Consider the following 22,313-nt stretch of genomic DNA (forward strand, 5'->3'; position numbering starts at 1 on the left):
TGGACGCTGGTGGCTGCCGGCTGCCAGGGAATATGGGCCCTGATTGCAGGCCAGGCCTAGGGACCCTACCCATGCACAAATTTCATGCGCCAGTCCTCTACTATTGACATAAAACCGTAGAAACCAGAAACATGGTTATGCTTTAGCAACTGTTATTAAAGTTTGAATTCATCAGTTCTTGACTACATGTAACAAAATTGACTAAAGCTAGTTTAAATCCAAAGGTTTTATTAAGGTATATAGGTAGCTCACAGAATAACTGCCTGGTCTTCCCAGAAATACATCGCAAAGCCACACTACAGAACTGGACCATCAAGGTTTTTTTTGCCTGTGCCTGGAATCAGGAACCTGCTGAATGATCCTGTCCACCTCTGCTACATTTCATGTGAGCACATCTGCTTCCCTTCCCATGTAATGCAGCTCCAAAGTAAAGGCTCATTTTAGTGCATCTAGGATGTTATTTAGGAAAGAACTTAAATGACATCAAAAACTCTTAACTGAAAAGGAATCTGGGAAATGTAGTTCATAGCTTTCCAGCCTATGCAAGTCAGGAAGACACACTAGGAAGACGTTGGAGTGTTAAGCTAGTTCTCTACCTGCACATATTTACACCTTTATCAATAAAGAATTTTCAATGTTCAAAGCAGTAAACTACAACTAAGGAAATTGTAAAGAGTAGAAAAATTATCTCTTCTCAAGAATTCAGAAAGACAATATTTTAATACTTTCTGGAGAAAACATATTTATGGCATTTTATTTTTAACTAGAGGCCCGATGCATGAAATTCGTGCAAGAGTAGGCCTTCCGTCCCCCCGCTGCTGGCACCGGCTTCCCTCTGGCAACCAGGACCCAGGCTTTCCTCGAAGCCCTGGCTTCGTCTGGAAGGTTGTCTGGAAGGACATTCGGTCTAATTAGCATATCATGCTTTTATTATAGATACTTTCCATGTTAGTTTTTGTTGTTTTTAGAATCCATAATCTCTGATTTTTATTAAAATTGTCATAAAGTATCATCCTATGTAGATAATTTCAAAAGTTTCATCAGATACAAAAACTATGAGAAGTTTTCATAAGATAACATTTACTCTCAGAAACTATCATATTAATGTCCCCAAATTGATTGGACTCAAAGCTCATAGAGACTGTTTAATAAAAAGCCTAACAGCAGTTTACCAGTTTACATTGAGAACTGTAACAGAAGCAGACCAAACAGTTACATCAGCCTAACCCAGTGGTTCTCAACCTTCCTAATGCCTCGACCCTTTAATACAGTTCCTCATGTTGTGGTGACCCCCAACCATAAAATTATTTTCATTGCTACTTCATATCTGTAATTTTGCTACTATTATGAATCGTAATGTAAATATCTGATATGCAGGATGTGTTTTCATTGTTACAAATTGAACATAAAGCATAGTGATTAATCACAAAAACAATATGTAATTATATATGTGTTTTCCGATGGTCTTAGGCGACCCCTGTGAAAGGGTTGTTCGATCCCCAAAGGGGTGGTGACCCACAGGTTGAGAACTGCTGGCCTAACCACTTCACCTTTTCTGTCTCAAGTTTAACAAGGTGACAATTTATCAAAAAGATACTTTGTGAGCATGGAGTCTGGCAAGTAGCCTCCATGATTTAAATGTATAATGATTTTAGGCGTTGATACTCCTAATGAGGTCCATCTCCTAATGGGCAATTTTCAACAAATGTGGCCTCTTTTCATGGGATGCCATTTTTACGTGAAAGAAAACTGAAAACTGGTTATTCATACTTTGGATGGCTGGCATACATTTTTCTCAAAAATTAATGAAGTGAGTTTGTCACTTCAAAGAAAACAACAAACAACTGAGAGTTTTGCCAATGAGAAAATTTGAGCTTTCAAGTGAAAATAATCTACCACAGTGAGCTTGACAGCTTCTTATACCTATAGACCTTTCTAATGAAATCAAAGTGATATTATTAATGATTGCCATTTTTAAATACTGTATAGTTAATTATGTCAACAATTGGGAGAACTACATAACCCAACAAACCAATATATTCCAAATGAGCCACCAATAATGTTATCATGAATAAACTTAGATTGAAAATCCATCAGACAATTTTATACTTTTTGCATTCAATCACCAAACATTTTTTAAAGAACTCAAGATAGTCTTTTATATTTACCCAGATACTTTCCATTTCTGCTACTCTTCTTTCATTCCTGATGTCCCGAGTTTCTTTCCAGTGTCATTTTTCTTTTATCTGAAGAAATTTCTTCCGGCAGTTCTTTTGAAGTATGTCCACTGGTTGCAAATTTTCTTAGAAGTTTTTTCTTCACCTGAGAAGGGCTTTATTTCACCATTCCTGAAGGATATTTTCACTGGACATAGAATTCTGGGTTAACAGTTCTTTTCTTGAAAAATCTTTTGTCACTTCCTCCAGCCTTCAGTGGTTTCCAATGAAAAGTCTACTGTCATTGGAATGTTCACTGATTGGTTAGGCATCATTTTTCTCTGGCTGCTTTCAAAATTTTAATTTGTCTTCAGTTTTCAACTTGATTTTGATGTGTCTGGGCATGGGTATCTTTGGATTTATCCTGTTTGCTTAGCTTCTTGAATCTGTAGAGATGTTTTCATCAAACTTGGGACATTTTCAGCCATTATTTCATAAAAAATAAAAATTATATATATATATATTTACTTTCTCCTGTGGGACCCTGATGACAGAATGTTAGACTTTTTATTCTTGTGCCAAAGGGGATGGAGGTTCTGTTCTTTTTAAAAAACATTTTTTTTATTGATTGATTTTAGAGAGAGAGAGAAGGAGAGAGAAAGAAACAAACATCAACTTGTTCCACTTATTTATGAATTCATTGGTTGCTTGTTGCTTCTTGTATGTGCCCTGACCAGGGATTGAACACATAACCTTGGTGTATCAGGACAATGTTCTAACCAACTGAGCTATTAGGCCAGGGCTTGTTCACCTTCCCACCCGCGCCCCCTTACCACCTCTGTATCTTTTTCTCTCTGTTAGACAGATTGGCTCATTTCTATTATCTGTCTTCAAGTTCTCTGACTCTGTCTTTTGTCACCTCTATTCTGCTATTGGATCTATCCGGTGAGTTTTTGGTTTTTATATTTTTCACTTTTAAAATGTTTGATTCTTCTTAATATCTGATGTTTCTTTACTGATACTTTCTATTTTAATTTTTGTTTTGAGCACGTTTAACTTCTATTTTAATTGTTTTGAGCATTTTTTATAATAACTTTTAATATCCTCGTCAGATAATCCCAACATCTGGATCCTCTTGTCATTGATGACTGTCTTTTCCTATGCAAGTTGAGATTTGGGGTATACTCATATGCCTAGTAATTTGGGGTTGTATCCTGGGAATTTAGAATATGAGATTCTGAGTCTTGTTTAAATCTTATGGAGAATATCAGTATTTTTAGTTTAACAAGTGTTTGCCATATCTAGGTGTAGGCTGCAAGTTCCAAACCTCCTCCTGTGCTATGTTCCAAGCCAGTACAGTTGTCAGCTTCTTGTAGTGCTTTTTGGATTTGTCTCATGTGCATCACCCACTAGTTAGTCTGGGCCTGAGCAGAAGTCTATCCGTCAGCACTGTTCCAAAAGCCTGTGGTATGCCAATTAGCATCAGATAATGATGGTCAGGGGTGAGCCCAAGAGTTCATAAACAACTTCATGGTGTTGCTTTCCTGGTCCCCTCACTTTCCACTTTCTTCCCAGTACTTTCCAGTTGCCTGGGCTTCCTTATTTTAGTCCTCTGGCCAGAAACCTCCCACTTCAGGTGAGGAACTGCCTACTTCCACAATTGTGCCACAGCAACAGGAAAACAGAAAAAAATCGGGAAAAAAAAGCAATGGACTTTGTCCCTGCCCTCTTGGAATTACAACTGCACTGACTAGAAAGGAAGATCTCTCTTTCTCTCTCTCTCTCTCTCTCTCTCTCTCTCTCTCGGTTGTGGCTTCTACTTTTCTATATCCAGTCACTTTTGCCCCTACCATTGCTCCTGCCACAGGTTTTTTGGGGGAGTTGGGGTGCAAGGGAATTAAAAGGGAGGAAAAAAATAATTTTCTCCCACTCTGATTTTTAGGAATTCCCATTTCTGCTTTATGAGACAGAACCAGAGACTTTCTCCAGGGTGTCTTTCTGCCCCTCAGTGCTCACTTCCAGGTTTGGGGCTGTGTTGAGTTCAGGCCAGAGGACACCAGCAGAGAAACAATGACGTCATGACCAGTCAGTGGTGCTTCCGAGCCTGGTGTCCTTTGATCTGGTGACGTTCTTTCCAGAGACGCCCGGCAACTGTGCAGAGTTACTGTCAGGTTTTCTAGTTGTATTCAGAAAGAGAGAAACGTTTGCATGGGTTTACTCCAGCTTAATAGGAATCAGCCCTTCTTGTCCCTTTTGAACTCCCTTCCTTACTAGCTTTCACAGATTCTCTGTTCTTTTAAGAGCTTCCTCTAGTCCTGAAATTACAGTTTCCAAGAACTCAGATGTGGCTCTTTTCTCTGTGTGTTCTCTCCAAGTCACAGAGTCCTTTGCGGGAGATAATTCTTGTATATGGGGAATCTTTACTACTGCCCACTCACCTGCTGCATACTAACTTGGACTACCCCTCCATTTCAGACTTAAGATGTCTTCTCCCTACTCGATCTGCTCTGTTCTTCCACCTGAAACCCACTTAAAACCTTTGTTCAGTCCTTTATTTTTTTAAGTTTTTAATGTATTTTATTGTTGTTTTTTTACAGAGAGGAAGGGAGAGGGATAGAGAGTTAGAAGCATCAATGAGAGAGAAACATCGATCAGCTGCCTCCTGCACAGTCCCAACTGGGCATGTGCCTGCAACCAAGGTAAAGGGACCCTTCATTCTGCAGGCCTACGCTCTATCCACTGAGCCAACCGGTTAGGGCTGTTCAGTCAGTTCTGCTAGAACGTGATGCTGTGTTCCTACATCACATTGCCATGCAAAATCAAGAATAAAAACCAGGGGCCTTACAGTAAAAATGGGGTTAGAGATACAACGCTCAAAAATGTAATCAGTTAAAAAAAAAAGAAAAGAAAATGGCAGTACAGCTTTACGCTTTATGGCTGTTTACCTTGGAAAACGCCTGAAGCTGCTGTGGAGGTGGGCATTGGAAGGGTTGCAGCTTGTGAGTTATTGTGAAGTGTTGGAGAATTAGCCGAAATCGATTGGAAAGTTGCAACACCAGGTGTGGATGCATGTGGCTCAAACACACGGGCTGAATTGAAGACACTGTCAGAGGTGAGGGGAGTGCACGTGTGTGTGAGATCATTCCTGTGCAGTGAGCTCAGCTGGTGCAGTTTTCTGCATTCACCTGGTGTTTCTCCAGGATGAAATCATACACACAAATGGGAAATTACACAATACTCAAATGATTTCCCAATACATCAAACATGCTGAAATATATATTTAAATGTATTATAGCAGAACTGACTGCACTTAACTTTACTCATTTCTTTCCTTAATTTCCTGTCTTGTCAGTTACATCCTGCTTACTTTTCTGTTCAAAGTTCTCATGTTCAAAGTTTCTCATATCTCACCCATTTTCTTTTTAAAAGAATATTATTTAATAGGCTTGTTTCCCACCCCAGGGCTCCTCCTTTGGGGCGTTTGAATGCGGGAAGGTCGCTTTTCTGCTCCGACTTTCCCTTCCAACCCGTGGTTCTCAACCTGCAGGGCCTCAGCATCGCCCAGAGGCCTCGCTAAGCACAGACTGGTAGGCTCCGCCCCGTAGGTCTGGGGTGGCGCCGAGAATGTTGGCGTCTAATGGTTTCCCTGGAGATGGGAAGCATCAGCACTGGGTCTGAGGGCCACCCTTCGTAAACCGCTGACCGGGACCCTCTCTGCCTTACCCAGCACCGGGTTGCGCGTCTGGCTAAGACAGTGATAGGTCAACACATCCGTCCTCATAGGCTTGTGGAGAAGAAGCTAGAGGAGGAGTCTGACCCCTACGGTGCACAGGGTCTGGAAGCATCGGGCCTCTAGGTGTCCGGCGGGCAGTGGACACCAGGGGGCGCCAGGGGGCAGCCTCGCGATCGTCCTGCCGGGCCCGTTTCCGGCTGCGCAGGCGCAGGAGGCCGCGAGCCCTGCCCGGGCCGCAGGTAGGCGCGGCGCTTGGGATCGGGATGGGGGCAATGCGGGGGGACGTGGCTGTGCACCCGAAGGGCGAGGCGAGGTGCTGCGGGGCGGGCGCGGAGCGCAGCTCGGCCTCCCGCGGGGTCTGGCCCTGGCCCGGCCCGCGTCCCCCAAGCCCAGCCCGGGCAGCCCCGCCGCGCCTCTTGGGTGGACAGCCCCGAGTCCTACCGGAGGCCACGCGAGCCCCGGGCAGCCGCGTCCACGCGCGGGGCCCCTCCGCGTCCTGCCCGGCGCGCGCTGGACACGAAACACCAGGCTGTACCGTCTGTCCTCCCGGAGTTTATTCTGCACGCGATCATTCGTGCCAGCCGTGCCAGCCGCCTCCAAGCTCTGTGTTAGGCGTAAACATATGCTGCTCTTTTTTAAAAAGCAGGATTTAGCCATTTTAATTATTGACTTACTTTTTTTTTTTTTAAAGAGAGAGAGGAAAGAAGGGGAGAGAGAGAGAGAGAGAGAGAGAGAGAGAGAGAGAGAGAGAGAGAGAAACATGGATCGGTTGCCTCTCATATGCGTCCCGACCGGGATCGAACCTGCAACCTAGGTATGTGCCCGGACCAGAACCCGCATCCCTTTGGTGCAGGGGACCACGCTCCAACCAACAGGCCACCGGCCGGGGCTCGCTGTCTCATTAGTGGTCCTGTCTTCTCCACCGCTTACCTTTACTATAGAGCCTTAAAGCTAAGTCAGCATCCGGAATGTTTAAAACAATTATTTTAATTAAGGGTTTCATTCTAAATTGTATTGAGTGACATTAATCCCTGGTTAATGTCACTCAATACATTATACAACATGTCTCCTCTGGTTGTATAAGATATTTATTTTGTAAATTGGTAAAAACTGATTTTGTTCCATTGCCCTCCCTCCTCCCTTCCTCCCTTCATTCCTTCTTTTCAGTTAAGCTGAGTGTAAAGCAGTGATTCCCAGTCTTTTCCTGGTCTGCCAGCTTTTTCCTATCAGTGTCAGGAATCCTTTGTGTCTGAACAGTGCCTGCATTCTCCTACCCAACGGGCCCCAACCGTTATTCCTTAACTTGCTGGGTATTTTTCACAACCCGTAACATTCAATGTTTTTTTTGCTTATTTCTGGACAGGGAAGTTCCTTGGCGACATGGTCTTATCCCAGGCTCGGGGCATCCTACTCCAGAAATATGACTTTAAAAGAAAAAAACCCATCGGGTATTGAGGTGGGCTAAAGCCTTTTTTAAGAAATGGGCTCATGCGGTGAAAATAAAACTCATGTATGGGAATTAAGTGCACCAGGGATTCTCAAACTTTAGTGTGCGTCTGAGTCACCCGGAGGACTTGTCAACAGATTTCTGGGCCCCACCTCAGACTTTCTGATTCAGTAGATCTGGGGTGAGGACTCAAGAACTCGAATTTCTTTTTTATTTTTTTTATTTTTTTTTATTTTTTTATTTTTCGCTTAAAGTATTACAAAGGGTATTACATAAGTGTCCTTTTTTCCCCCCCGCCCTAAGAACTCGAATTTCTCACAAGTTCCGAGGGGATGCTGTCGGCCCAGGGATCACTGTTTGAGAACTGCTGACCTACACCTACTTGTGGAGGGTGATTTCTCCCTGGGAGGGAGCAGTGTGGGATTGGGTGGGGTCCACAGGGGCTTCAACTGTATATGTAATATTTTTATATCTTTAAAAAAGATCTTTAAACGTGATGCAATGTTACCTGACAAAGCTGAATAGATGTCCATAATCTTATTTTTTGGTTTTTCTCTGTGCTTGAAACATTTCAGGAAAGAAAAATAGATCCTATTTGCTGTGTGGAGAATGGATTGAAAAGGAGAACGTGGGAGACCATGTAGGAAACGGTTGCGGAAGCCCAGGTAAGAGATGCTGGTGGTTTAGACCAGCCTGGGGAGCAAGAACGGGGAGAAATGAGCAGATCTGAGAGCCATTTGGCCGATAGAATTGACTGTATGTGGTGATTGGTTGGTTTAGAGCAGGGGTCCTCAAACTTTTAAAACAGGGGGCCAGTTCACTGTCCCTCAGACCGTTGGAGGGCCGGATTATAGTTTAAAAAAAAAACTATGAACAAATTCCTATGCACACAGCAGCGGCAAAAACACCCGGCAGGCTGGATAAATGTTTTCGGCGGGCCGCATGTGGCCCATGGGCCGTAGTTTGAAGACCCCTGGTTTAGAGCAAGGGTGGGAAACCTTTTTCCTGCCAAGGGCCATTTGGATATTTATAACATCATTTGCTTAATATAACTCAATATAAATTTATGTTGCTCTGAAAAAAGCTCCTAGATTTATTGAATTTAATAATCTATACCAATAAAAGGGTAATATGTTAATTAGACCAGGAGACCTTCCGGACATCCTTCCGGACAAAGCCATGGTGGTGGGGCCAAGGCAGAGGTGGTTAGGGGTGATCAAGCCAGCAGGGGAGGGCAGTTGGGGGTGATCAGGCCGGAAGGGGGGATCAGGCCGGCATGCAGAGTGGTTAGGGGTGATCAGGCAGGCAGGCATGTGAGCGGTTAGGAGCCAGAAATCCCGGATAGTGATCCCTGTGGGATTGGGCCTAAACCATCAGTCAGACATCCCCGGAGGGGTCCCAGATTGGAGAGGGTGCAGGCTGGGCTGAGGGACACCCCCCTCCCACACCCCCCATGCACAAATTTCGTGCACCGGGCCACTAGTAAATAATAAATGCAGTTGCCTTGGTGGGCCATACCTTCCCCACCCCTGGTTTAGAATCTCCTGTTTTGTGACTTAAGGGAACGGGTGTATTGTGTGCCTGTCACAGAGAGGGAACCCTGGAGAGGGGACATGCTGGGGATAGAGAGACCCATCCCAGACCTTGGAGAGCCAGCTGAGTGACGCCTAGGAGGAAGATCTGGGCCACAGTAGAGACTTGGAAATCGGTGTTTATGTGGCATGAAAGCCACGTTCATGGGTGAGATTACAGAGAGGGAACGCATAGAATGGGAAGATGGCCTGCAGCAGACCCACAGGAGTATCCACACCTATGGCTGGGCTTGGCCAACTGCTGCCCACCACCTGTTTCTGTACGACCTGCGAGCTAAGAAAAGTCAAAAGAATAATCTTTTGTGACAGTGAAAACTATGTGAAACGCAAATGTCACTGTCCATAAATAACGTTTTGTTACAGTAAAGCCATGCGCATTTGTATATGTCGTATTTGGGACTGCTCTGGTGATGGGGTTGAGCAGCTGTGGCCTCTCATCCCGGGCACTGCTGCTCAGGGCACCAGGAGTCACAGTGATGTGGTTACCTCAGTGTCAGCTCCGCCCCGTAGCTAAATATTTATTATCGGGACGTTTACAGAAAAAGGTTTGCTGGTCCCTGACCTGAGGTCTAAATGAGACACTTGGTCAGCTTTCAGTGTTGCCGAGGAGAGGTGGCAGCTGTTTGACTCGTTTCTTTCTGAGCATCTTCTGAGGATCAGGACTGGTGGGAGCAGCTCCAGAGCCTGGGCGGCCTGAGTGGTAAAAGTCATCAGAGTTTCATCTGAAGCCCCTAAGGATGGCAGAATGGGCCGGAGAGAAAGATCTGGGCCTGGAATCTTGATGAGAAAGGGGAGCAAGCAACCGTCAGAACGTTGCTGGGCATAGCTGGAAGACAGGCGGTGGTGTGAGCAGGTGGCATCCATTCAAGAAAAGGAGGTTGTTGCAATGGCCGGGTGGCTCGGTTGGTTGGAGCGTCGTCCCATATACCAAATGGTTGTGTGTTCGATTCCCCATCAGGGCACATACCTAGGTTTCGGGTTTGATCCCCAGTTGGGGCACATGGGAGGCAACTGATCTCTCTCTCTCTTTCACTCTCTCTCTCTTTCTCCTTCCCCTTTTTCCCCCCTTTCTCTCTCAAAAATCAATTAAAAATTATGTCCTTGAGTGAGGGTTAAAAAAAAAAAAAGAAGAGGTTGTTGAGTAATGCTGGAGCAGTTCAGTAGAGCCAGGGTTTACTGGGCACCTCTTAATGACAGCAGGGATAAGCAAAGCAGCCTTTTCTTCAGATAATTAGAAAAAGCACACAGAATTGTAGAAGAGCCCATTATTTCTAAAACTTCCTGCTTAGAGGAGCAATGTCACTGTGCTGACCTTTGACCTGCAGCTTCCCTGGCCTGGGTGACTGAAAGAATAGAATTGTCATTTACTGAGATTGTGAACACTGAAAACAGCTATTTGGGGGGCAAGGGAGGAAACAGGTGTCGAGTTTGGGAAGTAGGCGATTATGAATAACATGGCTGTAAGCATTCACCTACCGGTGTTTATATGAATGTATGTTTTCCTGGGTATATACCCAGCAGTGGATTTACTGGGTGATATAGCAACATTTTGTTTAGCTTTAAGGACCTGCGTGACTGTTTTCCACAGTGGCTGCACCATTTTACATTCCCACCAGCGATGCATGAGGGTTCCTATTTCTCCACATCCTTGTCTACACTTGTTATTGCCTGACTTTTTTTATTACAGCATCCTAGTGGATGTGTGGAGGGATTTGCATTACCCTGATGGCTAATCAAGTTGAGCATCTTTTCATGTTCCTGTTGGCCATCTATATATCTTTGGAGAAATGTCTATTCAAGTTCTTTGCCCATTTAAAAATTGAGTTATTGTATTTTTTATTGGACACTTGGGAGCTGTTAGCAGGAGATGGAGAGTCATGACTCTGGATAGATAACCCCCTTGAGGGAGGGAGTGAAGAGGTCAGATCTGAGCCCTGGGGCACCCGGCATTTACAGACAGAGACTGGGGAGGCACCAGAGTGAGGTTTCCTGGGAACCAAGTAAAAGCATTTGAAAAAGGAAGGAGTGATCAGCTATGCTGAGAGGTCAATACCAGGACTGTGAATTGACAGTTGTGTTTACCAATGTGGAGGTCACTTTGATAGGGTCAGTGTGGGTGGAGTAGCATTGAGTTCAAGAGAAAAGGAGGAGAGAGATGGAGATAGTGAGTATAGATAGTTTTTTAAAAAATATTTTTATTGATTTGAGAGAGGAAGAAAGAGGAGGGAGAGATAAAAACATCAATAATGAGAGAGAATCATTGATCAGCTGCCTCCTCCCTGCCTCCCACTGGGGATCAAGCCCACAACCGGGGCATGTGCCACAAGCAGGAATTGAACCGTGACCTCCTGATTCACAGGTCGATGCTCAACCACTGAGTCACACCGGACAGGCAAGTATAGATAGTTTTTTAAGGAATTTGCAAAAAGTGAAGGGAAAAATAAGGCAATAACTGAGGGGGAAGTAGGGTGAAGGAAGAATGTTTGAAATGATGGGGGAAGTTAGGGCATCCTGGCCATGATGAAGGAGAAGAGGAGAGACCTGCTGGGGCAGTGCCTGTGAGCAGGCAGGAGAGAGGGATCTGTGCACAGGTGCAGAGCTGGGAACCCCACTTTGTTCATAGTCACAGGAGAGGAGGTACAGGGCGCAGGAGCCTGCGAGGTGATGTTGGCAGCTTGTGGCAGTGCTCTCTGGTGACTTCTGTTTTCCCAGGAATATAGGTAACAGGATCATCAGTGGAGGTCGAGGTGATAGTTTGAAGAGAGGGGAGCGTAGGCCATGGGAACGAACCAGTCAGGTTTATTGACCCACTGACTGAGTGAGCCTGCACGGCGTTGGGACCTGGTGTCTCTATCGGCGGAAAAGAGAGTGTTATTACAGGATTTGGGGCACAGTATTATTACAGGTGGTGTTTAGGCAAAATTGACACGAAGCTTTGTTTTGATGGGCTCACAGGCAAGCAGGGCTGTCTGTAAAGCGGTCACGTTCCGATCTGGATTGCAGAGTGGAGCCCAGGGTCTGGTTTCTGGGAGACTGCCAGATTCACACCGATGCTCAGCATCACCTCCAGACAAGCAGACAGTGCCTCTGACCACAGCTGGGCTGCAGGAGGGCTTCCTGCAGCCGCTGCACCAGCCTGGGAATCAGGAGCCCGAGGGACACCCAGGCACAACGAGGGCCCCTGGGAAGATGGGCCGTTTGTACGATGGCCATTGGTGTGTGTGCAGAGTGGTAATTTTCCGGTAACAGGCCTTTTGGCACTTGGTGGCAGGGTGCTTTGAAACCAGGGCCCGGGGCGCACCAGAACACTGACTGCCCTGGTGTCCGGATGGAGACCTGAACCGGCAGAAGGAAGACGTTCCTAGAAGGTAACGCTCCGTTCACAAGTGTATCAGACCCCAAGTGTGCAGGGTCAGTTCTGTCACCGATGTCCCCCATGCGTCCCAGTGCTGATACTGATGCACCACATCCCTTGTCGAGGTATTGACCCACTTCATTCTCATTCAGAGTAGGGTCTGCCTCCAGCACCCTGAGTGTCCAGCACCTGATGTCCAGGGCCCTTCCCCAGCCTTCTCCCCTCCCAACCCTCCACCATCCAACAACTAAAGCTGTGCTGCCTGCCCTCACTACAGTCCGCACACCGACGCCAGGGCATTCTTTTGGTGAGTGGCCACGCCCTCGGTGGTTCCATAGTGTGAGGTCCATCTCTGCGTCACCCTCTCCATTCTCACCACCACCATTCTAGCTACATACTCGTTGGCTCTAATCCCGGCTCATTGCCCGTCCCTTGGCCTCAGTCCCTTCCACCCCAGATGCACCTTTCACACCTGCTGAAGAGTAGCCTTTGCTGCTTAAAAGCATTAAGGAGCTTCTGAGTACCTTCCAAGGAACATGCCAGCTCCTTTGCTGGGTTCAAGGGCATTGCAGCCCCTCCAATCACCCCAGCGAGTCCCCTACTGCTCTCCCTTGTCCAGCTTCTGTCCCAGCCCCACTGGGAGAACACCCCCAGTTTGCTGCTTTCGTTTGACTAACTCGTCATTGAATATCAACTCGGTGCAAACACGATGGGAGAGTCAGACAAAATCGGACGCACACTAACACCTCCCTTCTAGTTGAATCTATAATAGAGGAGCCCAGACTGTGGTTTGTAATAAAAAATCCTGACTATGAGAGCAGCTGACACTGAGCATTCAGTGTGAGCCTAGCGTTCAGTCCCTTCTTTCACCCTCACTATGACACCAAAGTGCAGGATCCTTGCGTATAAGAGGCCTAGAGGGTGTGCCACTGTCAGTCCCTCATCATCAAAACACCTTACTGAAAATAAAAGACAGCCGTTATTACTTGTTTCATCTTACATTTCAGGAAATTACAGAGGATAACAACATGGAGGTGAAGCCGCAGGATGGTAGAAGGAGCCCCCCCCACAGGGAGGTGCCCCCAGTCGTGGGGCTGCTGCTGGCCATGGCTGTCATGAACGCGCTCCTCTACCTCTGCCTCGATCGCTTCTTCATCGCCCCCCGGCGTTCCGCCCTGGACCCCCGGCACTGTCCCTATGGTCACTTCAGAATGGGACAGATGAACAACTGCTCAGCATGGCTGTCCTGTGAGGAGCTGAGGACAGAAGTGAGGCAGCTGAAGCGTGTTGGGGAGGGAGCCGTGAAGAGGGTGAGTTCCTGATTAACCTCTGTGTTACCATCGCGGTGTTGATGGGTGGCCCTTTGGGAAAGCAACTTGGCATCGTGAGCCCAGTAACTGCACATCTAATAAAACAATCTGGTGGAAGGAAAAAAGCTAAATGCTTAGAGAAGTGCTTTGCTTTGTTTTTGTGGGTTTTTATAATATATTTTTATTGATTTCAGAGAAGAAGGGTGAGGGAAAGAGATAGAAACATCAGTGATGAGAGAGAATCATCCATCAGCTGCCTCCTGCACAGTCCCCACTGGGGATGAAGCCTGCAATCTGGGCATGTGCCCTGACCAGGAGTCGAACCGTGACTTCCTGGTTCATAGGGCGATGCTCAACCACTGAGCCACGCCCGGCCGGGCTGCTTTGTTTTTGATAGTAATAGAAAACTAGAAATAGTAATTGCAGCAGTATGGTTAGTTAAGTTATGGTCCAACCACTTGATAGAATATTCTGTAACCATTATGTATAGTTAGGAACCTGGGCAGCAACATGAAAAAAAGTTAGGATGAGAAGTAAAAAAAAAAAGCAAAATACAAAATTGTTGAATATACTGTATTCAACTGCAAAATCATGTATTTATGTAAAAAAATATAAAACTGGCCCTAACCAGTTTGTCTCAGTGGATAGAGCTTTGGCCTACGGACTTAAGTGTCCCAGTTTCGACTCCGGTCAGGGGCATGTACCTTGATTGCGGGCACATCCCCAGTGGGGGGTATGCGGGAGGCAGTTGATCGATTTTTCTCTCTTATTGATGTTTCTAACTCTCTATCCTGTCCCTTCCTCTCTGTAAAAAATCAATAAAATATATATATTTTAAAAATATATAAAAATGATAGAAATTGTGCTACAGTGAAGAATTGTGGGCAGTATTTTTCATTCTTACTATTCATGCTCTATGATGGTATATTGATTTTTTAAGTTTTTAATTTTAATGAGAGAAGCCAAAGGGGTGAATTCAATTCTCAGAGGCTTCAAGAGCCCTTGTCTTATCAGCAAGGAGTGTGTGCTGCATTTTGGTGGCCATCATTTCCATGGTAACCAAGGCTTACTGATAAAACAAAGAGCGACTCTGGAAGCCAGTTCAGGACTGTTGAACAAAGACAGTTCCTTTGTGAGGATGCCCTGAATGACTAGTGAAAGGGAAGGAGGGAGCAGAAAATGCATGAGGCTGCAGCTTGATAAAGTGCTGGTCTTTATTTTGGGAGATGGGGACCCCTGCTGCTGCTCCCATGAATGTGGAAAGGAGACATCTTAAAGGAAGAAGTCAGTTAGACAGGGAGAAGGGACAGGCATTTATATAAAGTAGAACCATAAAACAAGGTAACTGGTTCTTTTAAAGATTCATTCATTCATTGTTGTGGCTGTTAGGGGTGAGACAGTGCAAGAAGCAAAGACCCTTGAAGCTTGCTTTCTAGTTGGGGAGTCAGACAGTCAGGAAAATAAGGAACGGTATGTATTGAAACATGTCCGTGATGCGCTGTGAAGACAAAGCAGGGCGGGTGACAGGCTTGTTCCTCTAGGTGGCCGGAACCGCCCGAGAGTGAGCTGTGTGGCTATTTGGGGAAAAGATGTTCCAGTAGAGAGGTGGGTACCAGCAGAGGACCCAAGATAAACCTGCTTGGTTGTCTGGGGAGCAGGAAGGAGCCCGTGAGCCCAGAGGCAGGGTGAGGAGGAGAGGTAGCACACACAGTCAGAGAGGGACCTGAGGTGGCCGGGCTAGGCCTGGCAGCTGAGAGAGGGTCACAGATTGACCAGGTGTTAGCAGTGGATGCAATGAGAACTATTGGATTCAGTCCTATTTTAAAGGTAGAGCCAATAGATTGGATGTGGGGTACAAGGGAAAGAGGGTGACTACCAGGTTCTTGGCGTGGGTAACAGGACAAATAGGGTCGTCATTACCTGATACAGAGAAGATGGAAAGGATCAGACTGTGTGTGCGTGAGGCGGACATGTCGAGGCCGATTAGATGTCCACAGGGAGACGTCATACAGGCAGTTGGTTGGATGTCCGAGTCTAGCATTTGGAGGTCTTGGTTTGGGGAATGTACATTTGGGATGGTATTGAAAGCATTTGGATGTGAAGAAATCACCATGAAAGGATTAAGTAGAGAAGAGGACATAGCAGTGAATTTGTCCCCTCCAAAGAGGTTACCGCTAACTTGTTTCGTATTGGAATCACTTGGAACATTTTAAATTTTATTTTTTGGAATTGCTTTTTACCTCAAAGGGTATGTTTTTGAGTAGCTTTGATGGTGGCAAATCGTTGTATGAGGACAGACTTGATTTTAGGGAATTCTACATATTGTGCTCATCCTGCTATATTTGGTCAGACATTTAATTAACTCACCCCTAATGCCTTGGCAGGGCCAGACCAAATGATTTCGCAGGCCTCATATGGCCCCAGGGCCGGACATTCCCCACCCCTGCTTTAGAAGAATTCCCAGGAGCCTTCCAGCACCCTCTCCAGATGGCTGGATGGATGGCCCCGCAGCACCCTGACCAGAGTCAGTTCCTCCACTGCCTCCCGCTAATACGGCACTTGCCTCGCTGGGGATCTTGTGTTTGCTCATAAGTGAGTCTTTATAACTAGACTAAGAGCAACCCTAGGGCCAGGTCTGTGTCTCATCAATTTCTGTTTCCCCTGTACCACATCCAGCTCTTAAAGATATCTGTGGAGTTGTTTCCCGCCTCCCTAACACAGGTGACGTGCTCTGGCTCTGTTTCAGGTCTTTCTGTCGGAGTGGAAGGAACGCAAAGTCGCTCTCTCACGGCTCACCAGTCTGGAGATGAAAGACGATTTCCTCCACGGACTGCAGATGCTGAAATCTCTGCAGAGCAAACATGTCGTCACGCTGCTTGGCTTCTGTGAAGATGACAACACTATTCTCACCGAGTATCACCCCTTAGGGTCCTTGAGTAGCCTGGAAGCGACGCTCAACCTTTCCAAGTACCACGCCGTGAACACCTGGCAGCAGCGGCTGCAGCTGGCCATAGACTACGTGGGCATCATCCACTACCTGCACCACAGTCCCCTGGGCACGCGGGTCATGTGCGACTCCAACGACCTGCCCAAGACGCTGTCCCAGTACCTGCTGACCAGTAACTTCAGCATCGTGGTGAACGACCTGGACGCGCTGCCCCTGGTGAACCGCAGCGCCGGGGCGTTGGTGAAGTGCGGCCACAGGGAGCTTCACGGGGATTTCGTGGCTCCGGAGCAACTGTGGCCCTATGGAGAGGACGTGCCTTTTCGAGACGATCTCATGCCCTCGTACGACGAGAAGATCGACATCTGGAAGATTCCCGACGTCTCCAGTTTCCTTTTGGGGCACGTCGAAGGGAGCGACATGGTCCGATTCCATTTGTTCGATATCCACAAGGCCTGTAAGAGCCAGACTCCTGCAGAGAGGCCCACCGCGCAGGCCATTCTGGACACTTACCAGAAGGTTCTGAATTCACTCAGAGACACCGTGACGTCTCAGACCAGAGAAATGCTATGAAGACTAGTCCGGTCAGTGAGGGGTACGAGTTAAGGAACAGCAGTCCTGCTCTGACAGTGAGCTTGCTGCTGTTCAGCCAGGTGGCTCCTCCTCTGTACCCACGTGCACATGTGAGCAGCTGCCTCTGCTGGCCACCGGGGCGGAAATTGCTAAGCCAGAGCAACCGACGTGCTCGAAGTCTGGCTTCACTTCTAACGTTGACTGCTCCCAGGAGAAGATGCAGAGAAGCTATGAATCTGACCTGTATCTGAAGGAAGTAACTACAGAAAGATGTAGCTGGAAAGAGCCTTTCCCTGACCTAATAACTGAGTTTGTAAGCTTGTAAGAAAGGTAGATAGAGACGATTTTTAAATGGCAGTATATGAAAGAAGCATAGAGTAGTTCTCCAAGGAATTTTCTTTCCTCTGTTTTGGATGGTAATCAACATACCAGGTCCTGGAGTATCCCTGGTGTGCTTCACTTTGTATGGGTGGGGCCACCCTTACTGTTTTAAATGATTGCTCTGTGAAGCTCCAGTGCCATCCTCCTTCCTAGGAGCTTAAGGAAAACTATGATGGCATGCTCTTTGAAATTTGTTTTTTAATATATTTTTACTAGAGGCCTGGTGCACGAGTTTGTGTACAGGTGGGATCTTGCCAGCCAGCCCCAAACAGAGTGGGTGCGGCCGATTGGGGGTGGGACCAGGGGGAGGGGTCATGGGCGGTTGGCTGGTTGGCCCCGCCCCGTGTTCAAACTTCTGGTTGAATGCCCATCGAGGGGACAATTTGCATATTAGCCTTTTATTATATAGGATTGATTTCAAAGAGAGAGAAACATCAATGGTAAGAGAGTCATTGATCAGCTGCCTCTTGCACGCCCCACACTGGGGAACGAGCCAGCAACCTGGGCATATGCCCTGACCAGGAATTGAACCGTGACCTCCTGGATCATAGGTCGATGCTCAACCACTGAGCCACGCCAGCTGGGCTGAAATTTTTAATGAATAAGGAATATTTATAACAACAAGAATGAGGGAAATGACGTGTTACTGCCTTGGATGGTAGTTGTGATATTCATGTTTACCTTCCTGCTGGGTTTTCTCGGTCTAAAATTATTGTGAACATTTTACATCAACACTGTCACTCATGACTGGAAAGTGTCAAACCCTTTCACTTGAGTTGTACGATTGAAGCTTCAAAAAGCTCTTTCCTTGCTCACCATCATCATTTGCAGAGGATGATGGATTTGGTGCATATTAATCATCCCTAATAAGGTGGTTAAAGCTGACATGGAGGGGTGGGATCACTGGAATCACAGGGACCCCAGAGTCTCTGACTCAGAAGGTCTGGTGGGATAGAGTCTGAAACTTTCATTTCTAACTGGTCCCCAGGGCAGTGACAACCACTGCCCCTAACTGTCAGACAGGGCACCACAGGCACTGATACGGAAGTAGGATCAGTCTTACCCCCTAGTCTACTGCCTGTGGTTGACTGGGTCCTCTGGTTGATCAGAGAATGTGCTTGCCCACAGTATTGTTCTAACTGCTGCTTTTTGTTAGAAAAACTCTGCTACAACACACTAGGAGGGCTGTAATCAAAAGGATGGACAATAACAAGTGTTGGTGAGGATGTGAAGAACTGAAACCCTCAGACATTGCCGGTGGGAATGTAAAATGGTGCAGCCACTTTGGAAAACAGTCTGGCACTTTTCAGAAAGTTCAAAATAGAATTACTGTGACCCAGCAATTCCGCTCCCAAGTATTTACCCAAGTGAACTGAAAACAGATCCACACAAAGAATACCTCACATTCAACATTTCCCAAATAACTCTTCTCTGAGCCAGATTTGCTGCTTGTTTCCTACATCTGTAAGTGGCACACCACCCATCTGATTTTCCAAGGCAAAAACCTAGTTTATATATAATAAAATGCAGCCAGTTTAAGTGTGTATTTCAATGAGTTTTGATATATTTATCTACTCATGTTACCACCCCTACAGATAAAACATTTCCCTCCTAGAATTTCCCATGTGTTCTCCCCATCCTCCTTCAATCCTTTCCCAACTGCTGGCCTCAGGCAATGACTCTGCTTGCTTTTTAGAAAGATTAGAATTTTCTCCCAAAATCATAATTGGAACCATACAGTGTGGTATAAACATTTTTGTACCTTTTTTATTCATTGCAATGGTTTTGAAATCCATCCATATTGTTTACATCAGTAATTTATATCTTTTTATTGGTAAGTAATATTCCATTATATGTATGTTCATCAGCCATCTGCTGATGGACATGGTGTTGTTTCTAGTTTGGGGCTGTTATGAAATAAACTGCTGTTACCATTTAAATACAATTCTTTTGTCTTGGGTAAATACCTAGGAGTATTCCTATGATCACATTTAAGTATATGTTTAACTTTATAAGAAACTTCTAAACTGTTTTTCAAAGCATCTGTACCATGTTCCAATAGCAATGTTCAAGAGTTCCATTTGCTCCACACTCTTAGCCTACACTTGTTATTATCAGCTAATCTAATTTTAGCAATGCTAGTGGGTGTGTAGTGCCATCTCATTGTAGTTTTAATGTGCATTTTCCCAAAGATAAATGATGCTGAGAACCTTTTTATGTTTATTGGCCATTCACATCTCTGGTGAAGAGTCCAAATCTTTTGCCCATTTTTAAATAATTTGCTTATTATTAAATTGTTAGAGTTCATTGTGTAACCTGGAATTAAGTCTGTTACTAGATATATCTTTTGCAAATCTTTTCTCACAGCCAGAGGCTTGCCTTTTCATTTTCTTAACTATGTTTTGTTTAAGTTTGTGTTTTAAAATGGTTTAGCCCTAGCCAGTTTGGCTCAATGGATAGAGCATCTGCCCATGGACCAAAGGGTCCCAGGTTCAATTCCAGTCAAGGGCACATACTTAGGTTGCAGGCTCAATCCCCGGCCCTGGGTGGGAGCAGGAGGCAACCAATTGATGTGTCTCTCACATCAATGTTTCTCTTTCTCAGTCTCTCCCTCTCCCTTCCACTCTCTAAAAAATCAATGGAAAAAATATCCTTGGGTGAGGATTGACAAAAAATAAAATAGTTTATATATTATTTAAGAAAGTCATGAAGGTTTTCTCCTTTATTTTCTTCCAGAAGTTTTATAGTTTTAGCTTTCACATTGAGGTCCATATTTCATTTCTAGTTCGGTTGTGTGTATGCTGTGAGGTAAGGGTTAAAGTTTACTTTTTCCTGCACGTAGCATCGTTTATTGAAATGATTGTTTTAGCATCATTTATTGAAAACATTATTTCCCCCATTAAATTGCTTTGGTAACTTGGTGAAAAACCAGTTCTCTCTCTATCTTGTTCTGTTGATCTATATTACTACCTTGTGCTGATAACACACTATCTTGATCACTATAGCTTTATAGTAAATCTCGAACTCAGATAGTGCAAGACCTACACTTCTGTTGTTCTTTTTCAAAATCATTTTACATTTCCATATAAATTTTAGAATCAGTTGTCAATTTCTATACACACACACACACACACACACACACACACGAAGTAACCTGGGATTTTTTTTTTTTTTTTGGATTGCACTCTATATAGATCAGTTTGGGGAAAACTAGCATTTTAACAGTAATGGTTCTTCTAATCTATGAACATGGTAGATCTCTCCAACTATTTAGGTCTTCTTTAATTTCTCTCAGTCGTGTTTTGTAGTTTTTAGTGTTCAGGTCTTTATACCTGTTTCGTTAAATTTATTTAAGTATTAATTTTTAAAAATTCTAGTATAAATGCTATTTTTTAAAAGTCAAGTTCCAATTTTGTTTACATCTTGATATGAAAATACAATTGATTTTTGTATATTGACTTGGAATTCTGTGACCTTGTTAAATTCACTTATAAATTCTGGTAGTTTCGGTGTGTGTGTGTGTAAGATTCCTTAAGAGTTTCCACACATACATTTATTCATACCATATTTGAATAAAGCCAATTTGTATGCTTTTTTCCTTTCTTTTCCTTGCCTTCTTGCACTGACCAGGACCCAAGGGCAATGCTGAGTAGAAATGATGTGTGCGATTATCCTTGCCTTGTTCCTGATGGAAGGGGGAAACATTTAGTTTTTTAAATGTCATGTTAGCTGTAAGTTTAGCGTTTATCTTTCCATTATGTGTCATTACACTTTTATTGCATGTGCATTTATCCCTAATCAACATATAGTGTTGTTCTTGGCTTTACACTTTCCATATAAGTTACTACAAAGGCATGTCTGCAACTTGCATTTTCCCCTCTGCCTTATTTTGAGATTCATCCATTTCAATACATGTAACTCTAGGTCATTAATACTGCTGTATATATACCACAACTTATCCATTTCCTCTACTGATGAATATTTAGATTATTTACAGGTTTTTGCGATTATAACCCATTCTGCTACAAGTGTTATCGTACATGTCCCTTTATAGGTATGGTAGCTTCTCCAGTCGTATGGCTGCGAGTGCAGCTGCGGGGTCCTCGTGTCTGCTCGCCTTGAACTTCATCAGAGATTGCCAAAGAGCTCTTCAAAGGGGTGGTACAAGATGGCCTTTAAGTCTCATCTCTCTCTGGATAGTGAATGCCTTGGGCCTCGGGCTCCACCTGTCTGACTTACCATGCCATTTCCAGAACAGTGGACAGAAGACACCAACACCCATTTGTGTGCTGAATAACCAGACGCAGGAATTTAACAGAATGTCTCTCAGGAGGGTGATCAGAGACGGGGGTAGTGGCTTGTGGCCTGCGGGAGGCCTCTCTTCTGGATGTTTCTCGGGGAACAAAAAGCAGTGCGCAGCCCTAACCTGTTTGGCTCAGTGGATAGAGCGACGGCCTGCGGACTGAAGGGTCCCAGGTTCGATTTTGGTCAAGGGCATGTACCTTGGTTGCGGGCACATCCCCAGTAGGGGCTGTGCAGGAGGCAGCTGATCGATGTTTCTCTCTCATCAATGTTTCTAACTCTCTATCCCTCTCTCTTCCTCTCTGTAAAAAAACAATAAAATATATTAAAAAAAAAAAAAAGCAGTGCGCAACCTGGAGACAATCCTGGTCCTTTGCTTAGATCCTTTACAGAGTAAGCTTCCCAGAGCGCGGGCCCAGCGTGGCCCAGCCCCTCGGACCTTCCCACACCGGCCGGCCCCGCCCCCGCCCTGCACGCCCCGCCCCCGGCTCCCGCAAGCCCCACCCCCGCCCTGCACGCC

General features: G+C 45.3%; 1 protein-coding gene across 4 annotated transcripts; it reads left to right on the forward strand.

Annotated features, from left to right (window-relative positions):
- The first annotated feature begins 6,098 nt into the window (after positions 1-6,098).
- On the forward strand, positions 6,099-22,127 carry POMK (protein O-mannose kinase). Of its 4 annotated transcripts, XM_070408500.1 has the most exons (5): positions 6,099-6,128; positions 7,912-8,001; positions 12,200-12,296; positions 13,291-13,593; positions 16,340-22,127. In XM_070408500.1, the coding sequence occupies exons 4-5, from the start codon at positions 13,312-13,314 to the stop codon at positions 17,108-17,110; spliced, it is 1,053 nt and encodes a 350-aa protein (XP_070264601.1). In that variant the 5' UTR covers positions 6,099-6,128; positions 7,912-8,001; positions 12,200-12,296; positions 13,291-13,311; the 3' UTR covers positions 17,111-22,127. The 4 variants fall into 4 exon arrangements, 3 of the variants coding, with proteins under 3 accessions (XP_070264601.1, XP_070264600.1, XP_070264602.1); XM_070408499.1 differs by lacking the exon at positions 12,200-12,296; XR_011470735.1 differs by lacking the exons at positions 12,200-12,296; positions 13,291-13,593; positions 16,340-22,127 and adding an exon at positions 8,927-9,337.
- The last annotated feature ends 186 nt before the right edge of the window (positions 22,128-22,313 follow it).

The sequence above is a fragment of the Myotis yumanensis genome, unplaced genomic scaffold (assembly GCF_028538775.1).
Source record: "Myotis yumanensis isolate MYYU_CA2020_CCGP unplaced genomic scaffold, mMyoYum1.0.hap1 SCAF_3, whole genome shotgun sequence".
NCBI lineage: Eukaryota > Metazoa > Chordata > Mammalia > Chiroptera > Vespertilionidae > Myotis > Myotis yumanensis.

Bases quoted from the DNA above. Each gene is read 5' to 3' on its own strand.
- POMK (XM_070408500.1), top strand. From the start codon at position 13,312: ATGGAGGTGAAGCCGCAGGATGGTAGAAGGAGCCCCCCCCACAGGGAG. The intron at 13,594-16,339 runs GTGAGTTCCTGA...GCTCTGTTTCAG, and splicing joins GGGAGGGAGCCGTGAAGAGG to GTCTTTCTGTCGGAGTGGAA.